We start from the raw sequence: 13191 nt of genomic DNA, 5'->3' as shown, positions 1-13191 counted from the left end.
GGAGCTCCATGGCCGGTGAACGCTTTGCGGCCGCTCGTCTCTATGGTGGGGCGGCGCTCTAGCCCGTGCTCAGTGGTGCGGGCGGGGCGGCGCGGGGCCGAGGCCGCCATGGCCGCCATGGCCGGCGCGGGGCCGGGTTCGGGTTCGGGCCCGGCGGAGGGGCCGTGCGTGCTGTGCTGCGGGGAGCTGGACGTGGTGGCCCTGGGCCGCTGCGAGCACCCCATCTGCTACCGCTGCTCCGTGCGGATGCGGGCGCTCTGCGGAGTCCGGTACTGCGCCGTGTGCCGGGAGGAGCTGCGGCAGGTGAGGCCGGGCCCGGGGCTGGGGGGGGCCCTCAGGCCGGGCAGGGCCGCACGGGGAATGGGCTGGGGTGGAACCGGCGGGGACGGGCGGCCCGGGTTATCCCGGGTTATCCCGGGTTATCCGCCCTCAGCCCTGCTCCCGGGGATGCCGCCGCCGCCGCCTGGGCGGGTGGGGAACGGAGTGTGAAGAAAATGGAGTTTGGAGCGAATGTTGGTGGTGTGAAGTCAGCAGGGCCCGCTCTGGCAGCACAGAATGGAGCCTTTCCTCCCTGCTCCAGGAGGCATCAGCTCTTAGGGGGTGATGGAATTGTAAAATCCTGGAATGGTTTGGGTTCAAAGGGAATTTAAAGCCCACCCAGTGCCACCCCTGCCATGGGCAGGGACACTTTCCCCTATCCCAGGCTGCTCCAAACCCTGTCCAGCCTGGCCTGGGACACTGCCAGGGATCCAGGGCAGCCACAGCTGCTCTGGGAATTTACTTCTAGATTTCTAATGTAGCTTTTACTGTAAGAACTGAACTTCCTTAGTGTATCTATGTCTCAGCCTTTCCTGACTGTAAGTCCAGCTGTTCCCGCAGCGATTCCCAGGCTGGGAATGTGTGCTGGAGGTGGGAGCTGCAGTGCTCCGAGCCCAGCGGGGGCAGCTGGCAGCAGGGAAATGCCCTGGGAGGGCAGCAGGGAAATGCCCTGGGAGGGCAGCAGGGAAATGCCCTGGGAAGGCAGCAGGGAAATGCCCTGGGAAGGCAGCAGGGAAATGCCCTGGGACGGCAGCAGGGAAATGCCCTGGGAGGGCTGTGTGGTGCTGCTAATTCGGGACGTGCTGTGTGTTTGGCTCCTCGCTTTCCTGGGAGTTAAGAGAAGAGAAAGCAGTGGTTCCCCTGCCACCCTGAGGCACTTGTCACTTGGAGACTCCGGTGATCCCCCAGGAGACGGGGAGGAGCTGAGGGCAGGGCTCCTGCCAGGCATTGGCTGTGCAAGGGGTTGTGCTGCTTGGGGATATTTACTCTGGGAACAGCTGTGGGAGCAAAACACACCAGAAGCGTTTCCTAATCTCGTTCAAACTCCAGAGGCCAGGCTGGGCCAATCCACGTTTCCCTGGCAGATTGATAAGATGTGCCCTGCTGACAGCAGGGGACAGTGCCCGGGGCAGGTGACAGCTGGGGCTGGCACCAGGCTGTAGGCGTGGGCAGCTCGCAGAGGTCGTGCTGAGGAGTCTGCCTGCAATCCCTGTCCTGCTGCTCTTCCCACAGGTGGTGTTCGGGCGGAAGCTCCCGTCCTTCTCCTCCATAGCCCTGCAGCAGCTGCAGCATGAGAAGAAATACGACATTTATTTCATGGATGCTGAGGTGTACGGGCTGTACAGGTGAGCGCTGGCTCCTCCCTGGAATGTCCCCAGCACGTGGCAGGAAGCGCTGCTGCGGGAGGGCGGTGCTGTGCTTTCCTGGGATGGAGCTGGGACATGAGTCACCTGCTGTGCAGGTGTTTTTGGCCAGGTGACAGCCCGGAGCAGGGCACTGAGCCCTCAGCAGCTCCTCAGGGCTGTGCTGTTGGATTCAACACAACGCACAAGCTTTGTTCTCCCAATAAATGTCATTTTTGCCATCTTTAACAGCAGCAAACTTGCTGAAAGCCTGCCCGTTCCGAGCGTGGCTGCTGTGGAAATTGATAAAGACTTAATTACTGTTACAGTTGTAATTACTGCTGTGCTGAATAAGGACTAGCCAAACCCAGGTGTGCCAAGTATTGCATGAAGAGTAACAAAGTCTTCAAACAAAGATCTTAATTCTGAATGGGAGGGGAAAAAAGGTGAAGTGGAAAAACCAGTGCAGAATAAAAACGTGGCATTAGCATCATGTTCTACAAATATTTTTCATAATAATCTTAATTGGGAGGGTTTGAGATAATGGAGAGAGGAGTGGAAAAAATGAAGCCGTGCAGGCAGTGGAACCTTTTCCTTGGCAAGTTGGGCATTATGTTCAGTCTGATTTGGGCTGAGAATGTAACTTTGGCTTGATATTTATGGGAATGAGGGAGTGGGAGTCTCCCAGTGAGACCAATGCTCAGCTCTTCTGGAAACCATTGTGTGGTGGGGTTTTGGAGTAGCATTTTTCCCTCTTTTCCTAATACAATTCCTTAATTTCAATTTATTTCTCCCCACTGTATTCCTCAGTTTCTGACAGTGGGAAGTGTAATGGAATTGGATGTGAATGCTGCAGGAATCTCTAGCAGGGGAATGGTTTGTTTCAGTTTTCTTAGTTTTGCAGTGACAATGTGGCTTCTGCTCTGTGGCTGCTCAGGTCTTCTCCAGCAGTTGGAACCTCGGTGTAGTTTGATTCCATCCTGTTCCTGCCATGCAGCAGAATTCCTGCAAAAAGCAGGTCACACCCTCACTGCAGCTTGCAGGGGCAACCTTAAAGCTGGAGCCTTCTGCCAGGGATGGAACTTTTGTGTTTTGCTAGAGGTGCTGGGGTGCTGAGAGGGAATTGGATCACTTTTGGGAATCTCTCTCGTCCCTCAGGAAGCTGCTGCAGCACGAATGCCCCTTGTGCCCTGATGCAAAGCCCTTCAACACCTTTGCAGATCTGGAACAGCACATGAGGAAGCAGCACGAGCTCTTCTGCTGCAAACTCTGTGTTAAACACCTGAAGGTGAGCTGGGCCTCTGCTTGGATGTGTGGGAAGGAGGGGAGTTTCCCTCCAGGAGTTCCTGGGAAGATGGGAAGGCAGAACAGATTTCTTTAAATTCCCTCTTCCTGCAGTGAGGCCAGCTGCTTTATTTTAAGCCTTTCTCCTTCCATAAACTGATTAATGAAGAGGGTCTGGAGGTTCTCCAGGTTTTAAATTAAACCCCACGGTGGTGGTGCCGCCACAGTTGGTTTGTGCCAGGTGAACTGGAGTTTGCTGCCAAAAGGGATGGGATCCAGGAGTGAGCAGGTTGACCTAAATGAACCCTAATAAGCTGGGGAACTGAGCTGAGTCTTTCCTGTGGTCTTGGAATTCCTGGAGCTGATTGAAAGGAAGTGGGAAAGGAAGGCAGGACCTCCTTTGGTTTCTGGTGAGATGCTTCATGCTTAGGGTATGTATCCAGCACTGAGGGCACTTGTTTGCCATTTTCTCTCACAAACAATATTAAAACTGTTGCTTTTTAATTTCAGAATACTGTAGAGATTTTTATTTCAAAGAAAAAAGTCACGTGTTACTCGTACCCACTGAGAAGAAACTTGTGGAAGCTTCAGTCCATCAGCCTTGGCACAGCCAAACAAATCTTTTTCCCAGAGCAATTTCCCAGTCCTTGTCTAGGCGAGGAAATAAAGGCTGGGTTGATATTTTTGGCATCTCCAGAACCCTTCCTACCAAAACAGCTCACGAGGTAGTGGGGACAGAGAGTTGGCTTTTGTTCTCTGAAGTGGCTCCTCTGTGTGCAGCTATTTGGGGTGGTAACTGTGAGAGGAAACTGAAGCAGCTCCCTTGGGGTTTCTAAGTTTGAGAATGCAAAGTACTGTTTGTTCATAAATACATAGTTAGGCTTTTTCCACTCCAGAGATTATAATTTAAACTTGTTACAGCATAAAAAGATTCCAAATGGAAAAAAAAGTGAATTAAGTTCATTTCCAGTGTTCAGAAAAATGCAAGTTAGATTTAATTTGAATCAATCACTTGAATTTTACTTCCTGGCCACCAAAAATTTTAGGTGTTCATGGTCAAACTGCATTTTCTTGAAGCAAGTCTTCCACCCCTACAGATGGAGAAGCTGGACACAGCCTGGCTTGTTCTGTTTGGTTCTGTGTCCATAGGAAACAGTACAAATCTATAAATACCAATGTATTAACACAATACCTGCTCTCCAGATCTTCACCTACGAGAGGAAGTGGTATTCCAGGAAGGACCTGGCCCGGCACCGGATCCACGGGGACCCCGATGACACCTCCCACCGGGGCCACCCCCTCTGCAAGTTCTGCGACGAGCGCTACCTGGACAACGACGAGCTGCTGAAACACCTGCGCAGGGATCACTACTTCTGCCACTTCTGTGACTCTGAGGGGGCTCAGGAGTACTACAGGCAAGCACGTTATTGATAAGAGTCCTTTTTCCAGCTTAAATTTCCTTTTTCTAGCTTAAATGTGGAAGTAAAATTCCTTGGGTGTGCTTTGAATTTAGGGGGTAAGTAGTGTTTGAAAGCATTTGTCATATACTAGCGACACAGGTGCAGTTCTAGCAAGCACAAGGCCTACACTTTCCCAGGGTCTGCTAAGCCTAACTTTCCTTTTAACTCCCCAAATCACCATGATTTTAAAACCCTTTTACTATCATGAAGTGTTTGAACTCAAAATGTCCCTCAGACATTTTTGGAGGTTCCAGGCCCTGGTCGGAGGCAGTTGAGGCCCTGGCAGGCAGCTGGAAACAGCTGTGATTTTGGGTTTGAGCCATGGAATGATTTGCCAACTTTGAAGGTGGAACAAGGAGTCAAAAAAATTTAGATATTATAGTAAAAGTAGTTACAAAGTTACAAAGAGGGAAGAATTTTTTTAGTACTGTCCAAGGGTGTTTTAACACCCGTACAGGGGGGTTTTTACTTTGTACATGGGGGTCAGAAGTTTTGAGATGGAGGAATGTAGACCGGTCCTGTTTCTTCTCTTTCTTCATCCTTACCTCCATGTTCTTGATGTTGGCACTTATGGATTGGTTTAGAGTAGAAAAGCACCATTTAATATAGGTAGTAGGTATTAGGGAAAAACTGTAAACATGTAACATGTAATGTACGTATAAAAGACAGCAGCAGCCCTGGGCGGGGGGAGAGAAGAAGAAGACAGCAGACAGAGAGGGTGTCAGGGTGTGTGTGTGCCTCTGCCTGGGCTGCTGAGCAAACCACAGCAGCTTGAGAAGAAAATATTTTAGATAGCTTGCAATAAGCAACCATGAGATCGAACAGCAAGAGGCTGCAGAGTTTTCTTTGGAAGCACGGGTTGGAGGAGAGACTTTACCACCACACAGAACCCCTGAACCAGGCCGGGGTTCCCACAAGGAAGGGTCAGCTCTGTGTTTTCCCTTCTAGTGATTACGAATACCTGCGGGAGCACTTCAGGGAGAAGCACTTTCTGTGCGAGGAAGGCCGCTGCAGCTCGGAGCAGTTCACGCATGCCTTCCGCACTGAGATCGACTACAAGGCCCACAAGAGCGCCTGCCACAGCAAGAGCCGCGCCGAGGCGCGCCAGAACCGCCACATCGACCTGCAGTTCACCTACGCCCCCCGGCACCCGCGCAGGACCGACGGTCAGCCGGGCACCGCCATACCCCGCGGGCAGGCAGGGGCACCCCGAGGGTGGGCAGGCACAGCTCCGTCCCTGAAAGCGCCCATGCTTGCACGGGGCTTGGAGCAGCCTGGTGTGGCTGGTGGGAGGTGTTCTTGCTTAGGAGCAAGGTGTTCTTTGAGGTGCCCCCACCACCCAAACCATTCTATGGCTCTTATTCTCTAAGAGTTTTCAAGAATCCTTGGTGAATATTTCATAGCCGCAAAGGAAGTTTTCCCAAAGAAGGTAGACAAGCCCTGGAACAGCACCAAGAGCTTGTAGAGGTTGAGAAGGCCTCTCCAACCCAAGAGTTTTGTAGAGGTTGAGAAGGCCTCTCCAACCCAAGAGTTTTGTAGAGGTTGAGAAGGCCTCTCCAACCCAAGAGGTTGCAGAGGTTGATGATAACCAGAACTTGCCCACACAAAGCCCTCTGACGTGGTTTCAGAGCTGGCCTTGCTTTGAGTAAAGGCAGGTGATATCCAGACATGCTTTCCTGCCTGAATTGTTGCAGGATTTTTTCCCTGTATGTGAGTTTAATGAGGACAGGTAATTTTAGGAGAACTGCTGATTTGGTCATCAGAAAGAAATGAAGTTAATTTATTTGTACCGGTATATTTTTGCATTTTTCAAGCACAGTGTGATGCCCACACTAGAGAAATAACCGAGAGTGATCGTCCCTTCTCCTGTTTTAGGTGTTGTAGGTGGAGATGACTACGAGGAGGTTGACAGGTTTAACAGGCAAGGGAGGGCGGGCAGGTTGAGCAGCCGAGGGAGCCAGCAGAACAGGAGAGGCAGCTGGAGGTACAAGAGGTGAGTAGCACAACCTTGTGTGGAGTTTTACTCCCATTTAGTCTTGGCTTTTACCTGCCAATTCACAATATTTTGGTGGATTAGGAGGAAGGAAGTGATACAAAATTTGGAAACCTCCATGGTGAGTTCTTAGCTGAGAGCTTCCAGTCCAAGCCTATGTCCTGGCTACATGCTGGGTCATCATGGAATTATTTTATGTGAGGTTTCAGCTCAGGAAGCAAGCAATCAACCCTCAACTATTGGATTAAATTCAGTCAGAACCCTGAATTAATTTGTGCAGCTGTTTTTACGCAAACTTCTCTAAATAGGATTTTCTGAAGTAGGTGACAAGTCTGTGCAGGTTTAATGGAGTTTTTGGTCTGGGTAGTCATGAAATTCCTGTTCTAAGGACCATGCTTTTCATTGAACTAACAGATCTCTGTGTGGCCAGACTGAGTGCTTTGGAAAAGGAAGAGGGTTAAGTATTGAAATTAAACTTTGCATTTCTATGTCTCTTCATCCACACCAGACCTGAGTGCTTTTTACATCCTGCACATCTTATTTTCTTCTTTTTCTCGCTGGACGGGCAGCTGGTTCATTATTGGTGATTCCATGGGGGAAGAAAAAGTCCATCCCAAAACACTCCTCTGTTGGTGTCGCATGTGGATCGTGCATGTGTTGAGAGTTCATGCCCAGCCATGTCTCAGAGAGTTCCCGTGGCCTCCAAGAATGATTCCATAAATTTGGAAATGAATGGGAGAGACAGGTGCCCCCTGCATCCTTGGTACTGTCTCTCCCTGTTCACCTCGGTTTCTTCTGGCCTGGATTGTTATTCCCACACATGGAACTTGGAAATCCAGGGAGGAAATGTTGCCTGGCTGGGGTGGATTGAGTGGTGGGGCTGGTTTGTGCTTCTCAGCAGGTGGCAGCACGAGATCAGGGATGTCACCGCAGCTGGCACCGCAGAGGTGAGGTGCAGCGCCGCAGCTGCTCCCTGATCCTTGCTGTTTGACCAAGGGAGTCTGCCCTGTCCTGCAGGGAAGAAGAGGACAGGGATGTTGCAGCAGCAGTCAGGGCATCTGTGGCAGCCAAACGTCAGGAGGAGAAGAAGAGGGTGGAGGACAAAGAGGAAGGCAGCAGCAGCAGGGGGAGAAAGGAGGATTTGAGGGATCCTGACGTGCTCGGCTCCAAGCGTGTGCCAAAGTCTTCAAACGATGTCACAGGTGAGTGTTGGACAGGGCATATCAGTGTCTGGAATGTTCCCTCAGAAAGTTCTGCATTACCCATGTTTTACTCATTTAGAGTATAATGAATTTCCTGAATGCCATGGCATAATGGGCAACACAGTTAATTGAAGGAAATTAAGTGATGCATGGATTTAAATTGTTCTTCTGGAATGTCAGTTAATGGCATCATCAGCTGCTGAAAATAGGCCTTGGTGATGCTGCTGTCACAGCCATTGATAGCCCCTGCTCTGGAATGAATGGGTTTGGGTTGAAAACAATGTCTTTGCTCTTTCTGTCCCCGTTCCAAAAGAAGCAGCGGCTAACGGAGCGCTCAGCCAGGAGGACTTTCCAGCAATCGGCTCTGCAGCAGGACCTCTCCCAGGGTGAGTCTGCAGGGCTGCAGCAGGGACAAAGCACGTTTAGAAGCTGATTGATGTGTTCTGCATTTCTGGGGAAAATAATTTTCCAGGTCGTTTGATCCTTCCAAGGTTTCTCCTGCCCCATCCCTTCCTGCCTGGATCTGTTTCTGTACTGCTCACCAGCATGAGCAGCATCAGGCATTGCTTCAGCTCCTGGCTTGATCGTAGAATCACAGAATATCCTCAGCTGGAAGGGATCCACAAGGATCATCCAGTCCAACTCCTGTTGTGTCACCCTAAGTGACAGTCTGAGGAGGAGTGGGGAGTTGTGCGTTTGTGCTGTCCCTTGGGGCTCTGCTGCCTCAGTAACTCCAACCCTCTCCCTTCCCCACAGCTCTGCCCAGCCAGCACTGGTGAAGCTCAAAGAAGAAGATTTCCCAAGCTTGTCCTCCTCTGCAGCTCCCGCCATCTCATCAGGGATGTCTCTGATGTACACGGCCACTGCCAGGAAAGCAGCCTTCCAGGAGGAGGATTTCCCAGCCCTGGTGTCCAAAGTGAAGCCCACCAATAGGACAGTGACTCACATCTCATCTGCATGGAACAACGGTTCCAGTAAAAACGTGGTCAAAGCCATGAGCAGCCCCTGTGTCAACCAGCCAGCCAAAAAACCATCCTTGAACACCTCCAAAGGAAGTAAGAAGAGCAATAAACTCTGTGAATCAGACGACGAGGACGGCAGCGGTGGCCTGACCACCCAGGAGATCCGCAACACCCCGACCATGTTCGACGTCTCGTCCTTGCTGGCAGCTTCTACCTCACAAACTTTTACGAAAGTGGGCAAGAAGAAGAAGATGGGGGTTGAGAAGCAGAGTCCATCCTCCCCACGCCCGCCCCAGGAGATGCTGTTGCCCAGACCAGCCACAGAGAAGCCCCTGGAGGCAGAGCAGCCCTGCAAGGTGTTCCCTGCTGCTCACGGCCCCGACAGAGCCACCACTGTCGTCAACGGGCACTCGGAGAAGCCATCAGCTGGCTGTGCTGCACCCAAAGAGCCCCCCGGCCTTAAAAAGCCCCCAGTGACTAACAAATGCCCTTTACCTCAGGAAGACTTCCCAGCTCTTGGGAGCTCAGGATCAGCCAGGATGCCCCCGCCACCAGGTAAGCAGGGAATGAATCTCAGAGTCACGGATTGGTTTGGGTGGGTGGGACATTAAAGATCATCCCATTCCACTCTCTGCCATGGGCAGAGGTGCTTTCCACTAGACCAGGTTGCTCCAGCTTAGTCTTGGACACTTCCAGGGGTGGGGAAGCGCTGCTGAGCATGGCCAGCTTTGCTTGGGGAGAGCCCAGAGAACACAGGGATGTGTTGTGTAAACTCCTCCTGACTCTCTTGTGGTTCTGCCACCAGGTACAGGTTGGGCTCTGGAGACAGAGGCAGCCTGGGCGTCACAGGGGGGCTGGAATGTCCTCTGGGAATCTCCTCTGCCCCACAGCTGGAGGTGTTTGCTCGCTGGGAGTGGCTCATGGATGTAGAGCTGGTGTTTCCCTGTCCCCAGGGCTGGCACATCCGTGTGTTGCGCTCCAAGATCTGCCTTGGAAGCCGCTGCAGGCAAAGGGAATCTGGCTGCGTCCCGTCCCTGCTGGCACTTGTCACTTCACTTCTTCCTGCGCTGGCAGAGTTTTCCTGCTGTGCTTTTAGCCGTGACCTTGTGAGAGCAGGGAGACAGGAACAGACGTGACCTGGAGTGGTTTTCATGGCAGTGGGATCCCATCGGGAGGCTCCGGCACCGCTGCTTGTGCAGCTCCTGCTGGGGGAGGCCAGGCTGGGCCCGCTGCCTCCTCCCGTGCTTTGTGTTCACTTTTATAATGCAAAAGTGTTTTTCATTGTGACTCTGAGTGGGCTTTCAAAATTATTTTCCATTGAGAAAGTAAATGAATAATTAAAGCACTTTCTCCGTAGAGGAACATCAGCCACTCTCAAGTGCTTCTTAAAGATATTTTTTTAGGTTTTCTCTAGTATAGTGATGTCTGCACTGCAGACTCTTGGTGCTTCTGCAGAGTGTGTCAGGCACTGGTGTGGGTTTTAGCCAGGGGTCTGTGAGTGCTCTAATTCCTGCCCTTTCCCTGCTTCCCTCAGGCTTTAACTCCGTGGTGCTGTTGAAGAATCCTCCTCCGCCTCCGGGCCTGTCGGTGCCTGTCAGCAAACCCCCCCCGGGCTTCGCTGTCATCCCATCCTCCACCATCTCTGAACCCATCACTACAGCTCTGAAAGAGTGAGTCAAGGGCCTGCCAGGGGCTGTGGCACACCTCACACCTCGCTCGTGTCACAGGGGCCCAAACAGCACACAGGGGGTGGCTCCAAGCGGGGCCAGCTGGGGGAAGGTTCCCCTTGGCAAGTCCCAGGGTTGGATTCAGGAGAAGTGCATAAAACAGCCCTGTGTAGTTACAAGTCTGAGGAACTGCAAACCTCTGTAATGTTTTGGCTGCTCAGACCTTGGTCTAGCCTAGATTTATTTGGGAATCTGCAGCTCCAACATATTCCTGTACTTCCCATTGATTCTGGGAGAGTCCCAGCAGCAGGGTGCTGAGGCTTGTTCTCCTTGGTGACCTTCACTGCTCTGATCTTTCCAGGAGCTGCTCTCTGGTTCCTTCTGGATAGAAAGAGGAGTTTTGGGAAAGGGGAAGGGAAAACTTTGTGTCAGTTTATAGAGAACCTGCATTACCCATTGGTTTATTCACTGTGAGGTCTTCGCTCAGGTCTTTTGAGTGCACCCAGCTCACAGAGCAGCTCATCAGGACCACGTTAGACTTGGATTTTAAACATTCTGTTTGTGTAAGGCTAGAATTTGATATGGAAATCCCGTATTTTATTATCCTGACAAGACAACTGTGTGCTGCTTTTGTGTAGCTGGGAGGAGGAAGGACGTGCATCTGTAAACCAGAACAGCCTTGTGATTTATGTCCCAGGACATCTTTGTGTGACACAAACCAGTGTCAGGGTCACTTCTGGTCTTTTCCACACAGGCCAAAATCCTGTCACGGATCATACTTGATACCTGAGAACTTCCAGCAGAGGAACATCCAGCTCATACAATCCATTAAAGAATTTCTTCAGAGTGACGAGTCCAAGTTCAATAAATTTAAAACTCATTCTGGACAGTTCAGGCAGGTGAGTGGGTTCCCAAAGCCTCCCTTGCTGGGAGGCCTGAGTTCTAGTGAGATTTTTAATAGATAAATATTAATTTTCCTCCGATTCTTGCTCTTCCCTGTCCCCTGCAGGGGCTGATCTCTGCAGCTCAGTATTACAAAAGCTGCCGGGAGCTGCTGGGGGAAAACTTCAAGAAGATTTTCAAGGAGTTGTTGGTGTTGCTGCCAGACACAGCCAAGCAGCAGGAACTGCTCTCTGCTCACAACGACTTCCGGATCAAGGAGAAACAAAGCTCCAACAAACCCAAAAAGAACAAAAAGAATGTTTGGCAGACGGACTCCCCCGCCGACCTCGACTGCTACATCTGCCCCACGTGCAGGCAGGTGCTGACCCAGCAGGACGTGGTGACCCACAAAGCTTTGCACATCGAGGATGAGGAGTTCCCCTCGCTGCAGGCAATCAGCAGGATCATCAGTTAGCTCTCCCCAGGGCCACCAGCCAGGCTCTGGCTGGGGATGTGCACTTTGGAACGAGGTTTGGCAGTAGCTGGGGGCTGGTGCCCTTGAGGCAGTGAGGAGCAGGTGACTTGGGAAGCCCTCCTGGGCAAAGGGATCACGGGAATGTGCCAGAGCTCGTCCCCACCCGCTGCCCGAGCTCCCAAATCGGGCTGGGGTTAGGCTGAGCTGCAGGGGGGGCAGGCAGGCAGGGCTCCTTCCTCCTGGAACATGCAATAGCTGGGAATCCTTTCGGATCTGCAGAATGCCAGGGGACACAATAGGGGGACAAGCTTCTGGTTTGGGGGTTTCTTTCTGGTTTTGGGGTGGGGGAAGTTTATGGATCACTGAAATGAATGGAAGTGGCTTCCCTTATAACATTCTGATTTTTTTTGTGCTATTTCAGTGAAGATCACACTAGTCAGGGGTAAAAGGTGCAAGAGAGTGCTGCTCACTGGGGTGTGTGACCAGGAGAGCTGCAAACACTGGGCTGCAGAATTTCCCTTTCTGCAAACAGAGTCAATTCTGCTGCTTGAAGAATTGGGCTGATCTGTGCAAGATTTGAAGTTGCCTCTGACATTTTCTGTAAAGTTCTTTCAAGAAACTGATTTTGTAGCCCTGCATGTACAGTAACAGCATTAAGGCTTTACTCTCTGTAAAGCACACGAGAATTTTATTTAATGACTGCCATGTTTCTAATTTCTTGGATGTATTACTGGTGGGAGCTCCCAACAGCATCCTGGGACATTAAATGCTGCTGATTACTGACCATGTTTTCTGCAGTGCCTTTAAGTGCATTTATCTGTTTACAGAAGTCTGACACCTGCACCTCCTTTTGCTCCTGTTCCTTGGCACCCCCAAATTCCTCCTCAGAGGAAGAGGGGGATCTCTTCCTCCTCTGAAGTGACTCCTCCAGCAGCAGCTCTGAGGTGATGGAGTGCCAGGAGTCCTCCCTGGCTGTAGTTCAGTGTCTGATTCTCTCCCATCTCCAGGTTTAGTTATTTCTAACGTGTAGGAATAAAGCTGACTTTAATTTTTGTAATTTGTAGTGATGAAACAAACACAGCTTTTCTAGCATCATCATTTCTATCAAATCAAGCTCAGACTATTACCCAAGAGCTACTCCTGCCTACAGCCACTCTTCCTTGCCTTACATGTGTTATTTTTGCTTGCTCTCAGGCTGCAAAGTGCTTTGGGTTTCTTTTCTTGAATATTTAAGACTGTTTTGACCAGCTGTGCACATTGGATTTGGCCCAGAAGGGGCTGGGGAGGGCGATTTGGGTGCAGGAGCCCCTGGCAGTCCCTGTTCCTGGAGCTGATCCTGGCCCCTGAGGGGGCTGGGTGCTACCACCGCTTCCAGTCAGCAACTCTCCCCATCCCTTTGGTTTGTAAAATTCAGGGAGTGAAATGTCTTCCCTGCAGGAGCATCTTCTGTCTTCCCTTGGGTTTCAGTTATTTCTCCAGCAGCAGCTCTGAGCTCCCTGGGAGGTGCTGCTGGGAGTTCCCTCGAGCTGCTGCACCTCTGGGGCCTGATGTTGCAGTCTCCTTGTTCCTTGTGCTCACCTGATTCAATAAACTTATTACCAAATC

The 13191-nt window shown here is 51.3% G+C and overlaps 1 protein-coding gene across 2 annotated transcripts; it reads left to right on the top strand.

Moving 5' to 3' along the window:
- The first annotated feature begins 38 nt into the window (after window positions 1-38).
- Window positions 39-13189, top strand: ZNF598 (zinc finger protein 598, E3 ubiquitin ligase). 2 transcript variants are annotated; one of them, XM_030284983.4, is made up of 12 exons: window positions 39-303; window positions 1552-1664; window positions 2820-2949; window positions 4149-4360; window positions 5354-5571; window positions 6281-6398; window positions 7416-7600; window positions 7917-7986; window positions 8357-9117; window positions 10097-10232; window positions 10984-11128; window positions 11239-13189. In XM_030284983.4, the coding sequence occupies exons 1-12, from the start codon at window positions 43-45 to the stop codon at window positions 11584-11586; spliced, it is 2697 nt and encodes an 898-aa protein (XP_030140843.4). In that variant the 5' UTR covers window positions 39-42; the 3' UTR covers window positions 11587-13189. The 2 variants fall into 2 exon arrangements, with proteins under 2 accessions (XP_030140843.4, XP_030140842.4); XM_030284982.4 differs by having other exon boundaries at window positions 7914-7986; window positions 11239-11944.
- Window positions 13190-13191: the final 2 nt, after the last annotated feature.

Source organism: Taeniopygia guttata, chromosome 14 (genome assembly GCF_048771995.1).
Source record: "Taeniopygia guttata chromosome 14, bTaeGut7.mat, whole genome shotgun sequence".
Lineage (NCBI taxonomy): Eukaryota > Metazoa > Chordata > Aves > Passeriformes > Estrildidae > Taeniopygia > Taeniopygia guttata.
The sequence above is the reverse complement of the archived record's forward strand: the minus strand, read 5'-3'. Positions and strand labels throughout refer to the sequence as shown.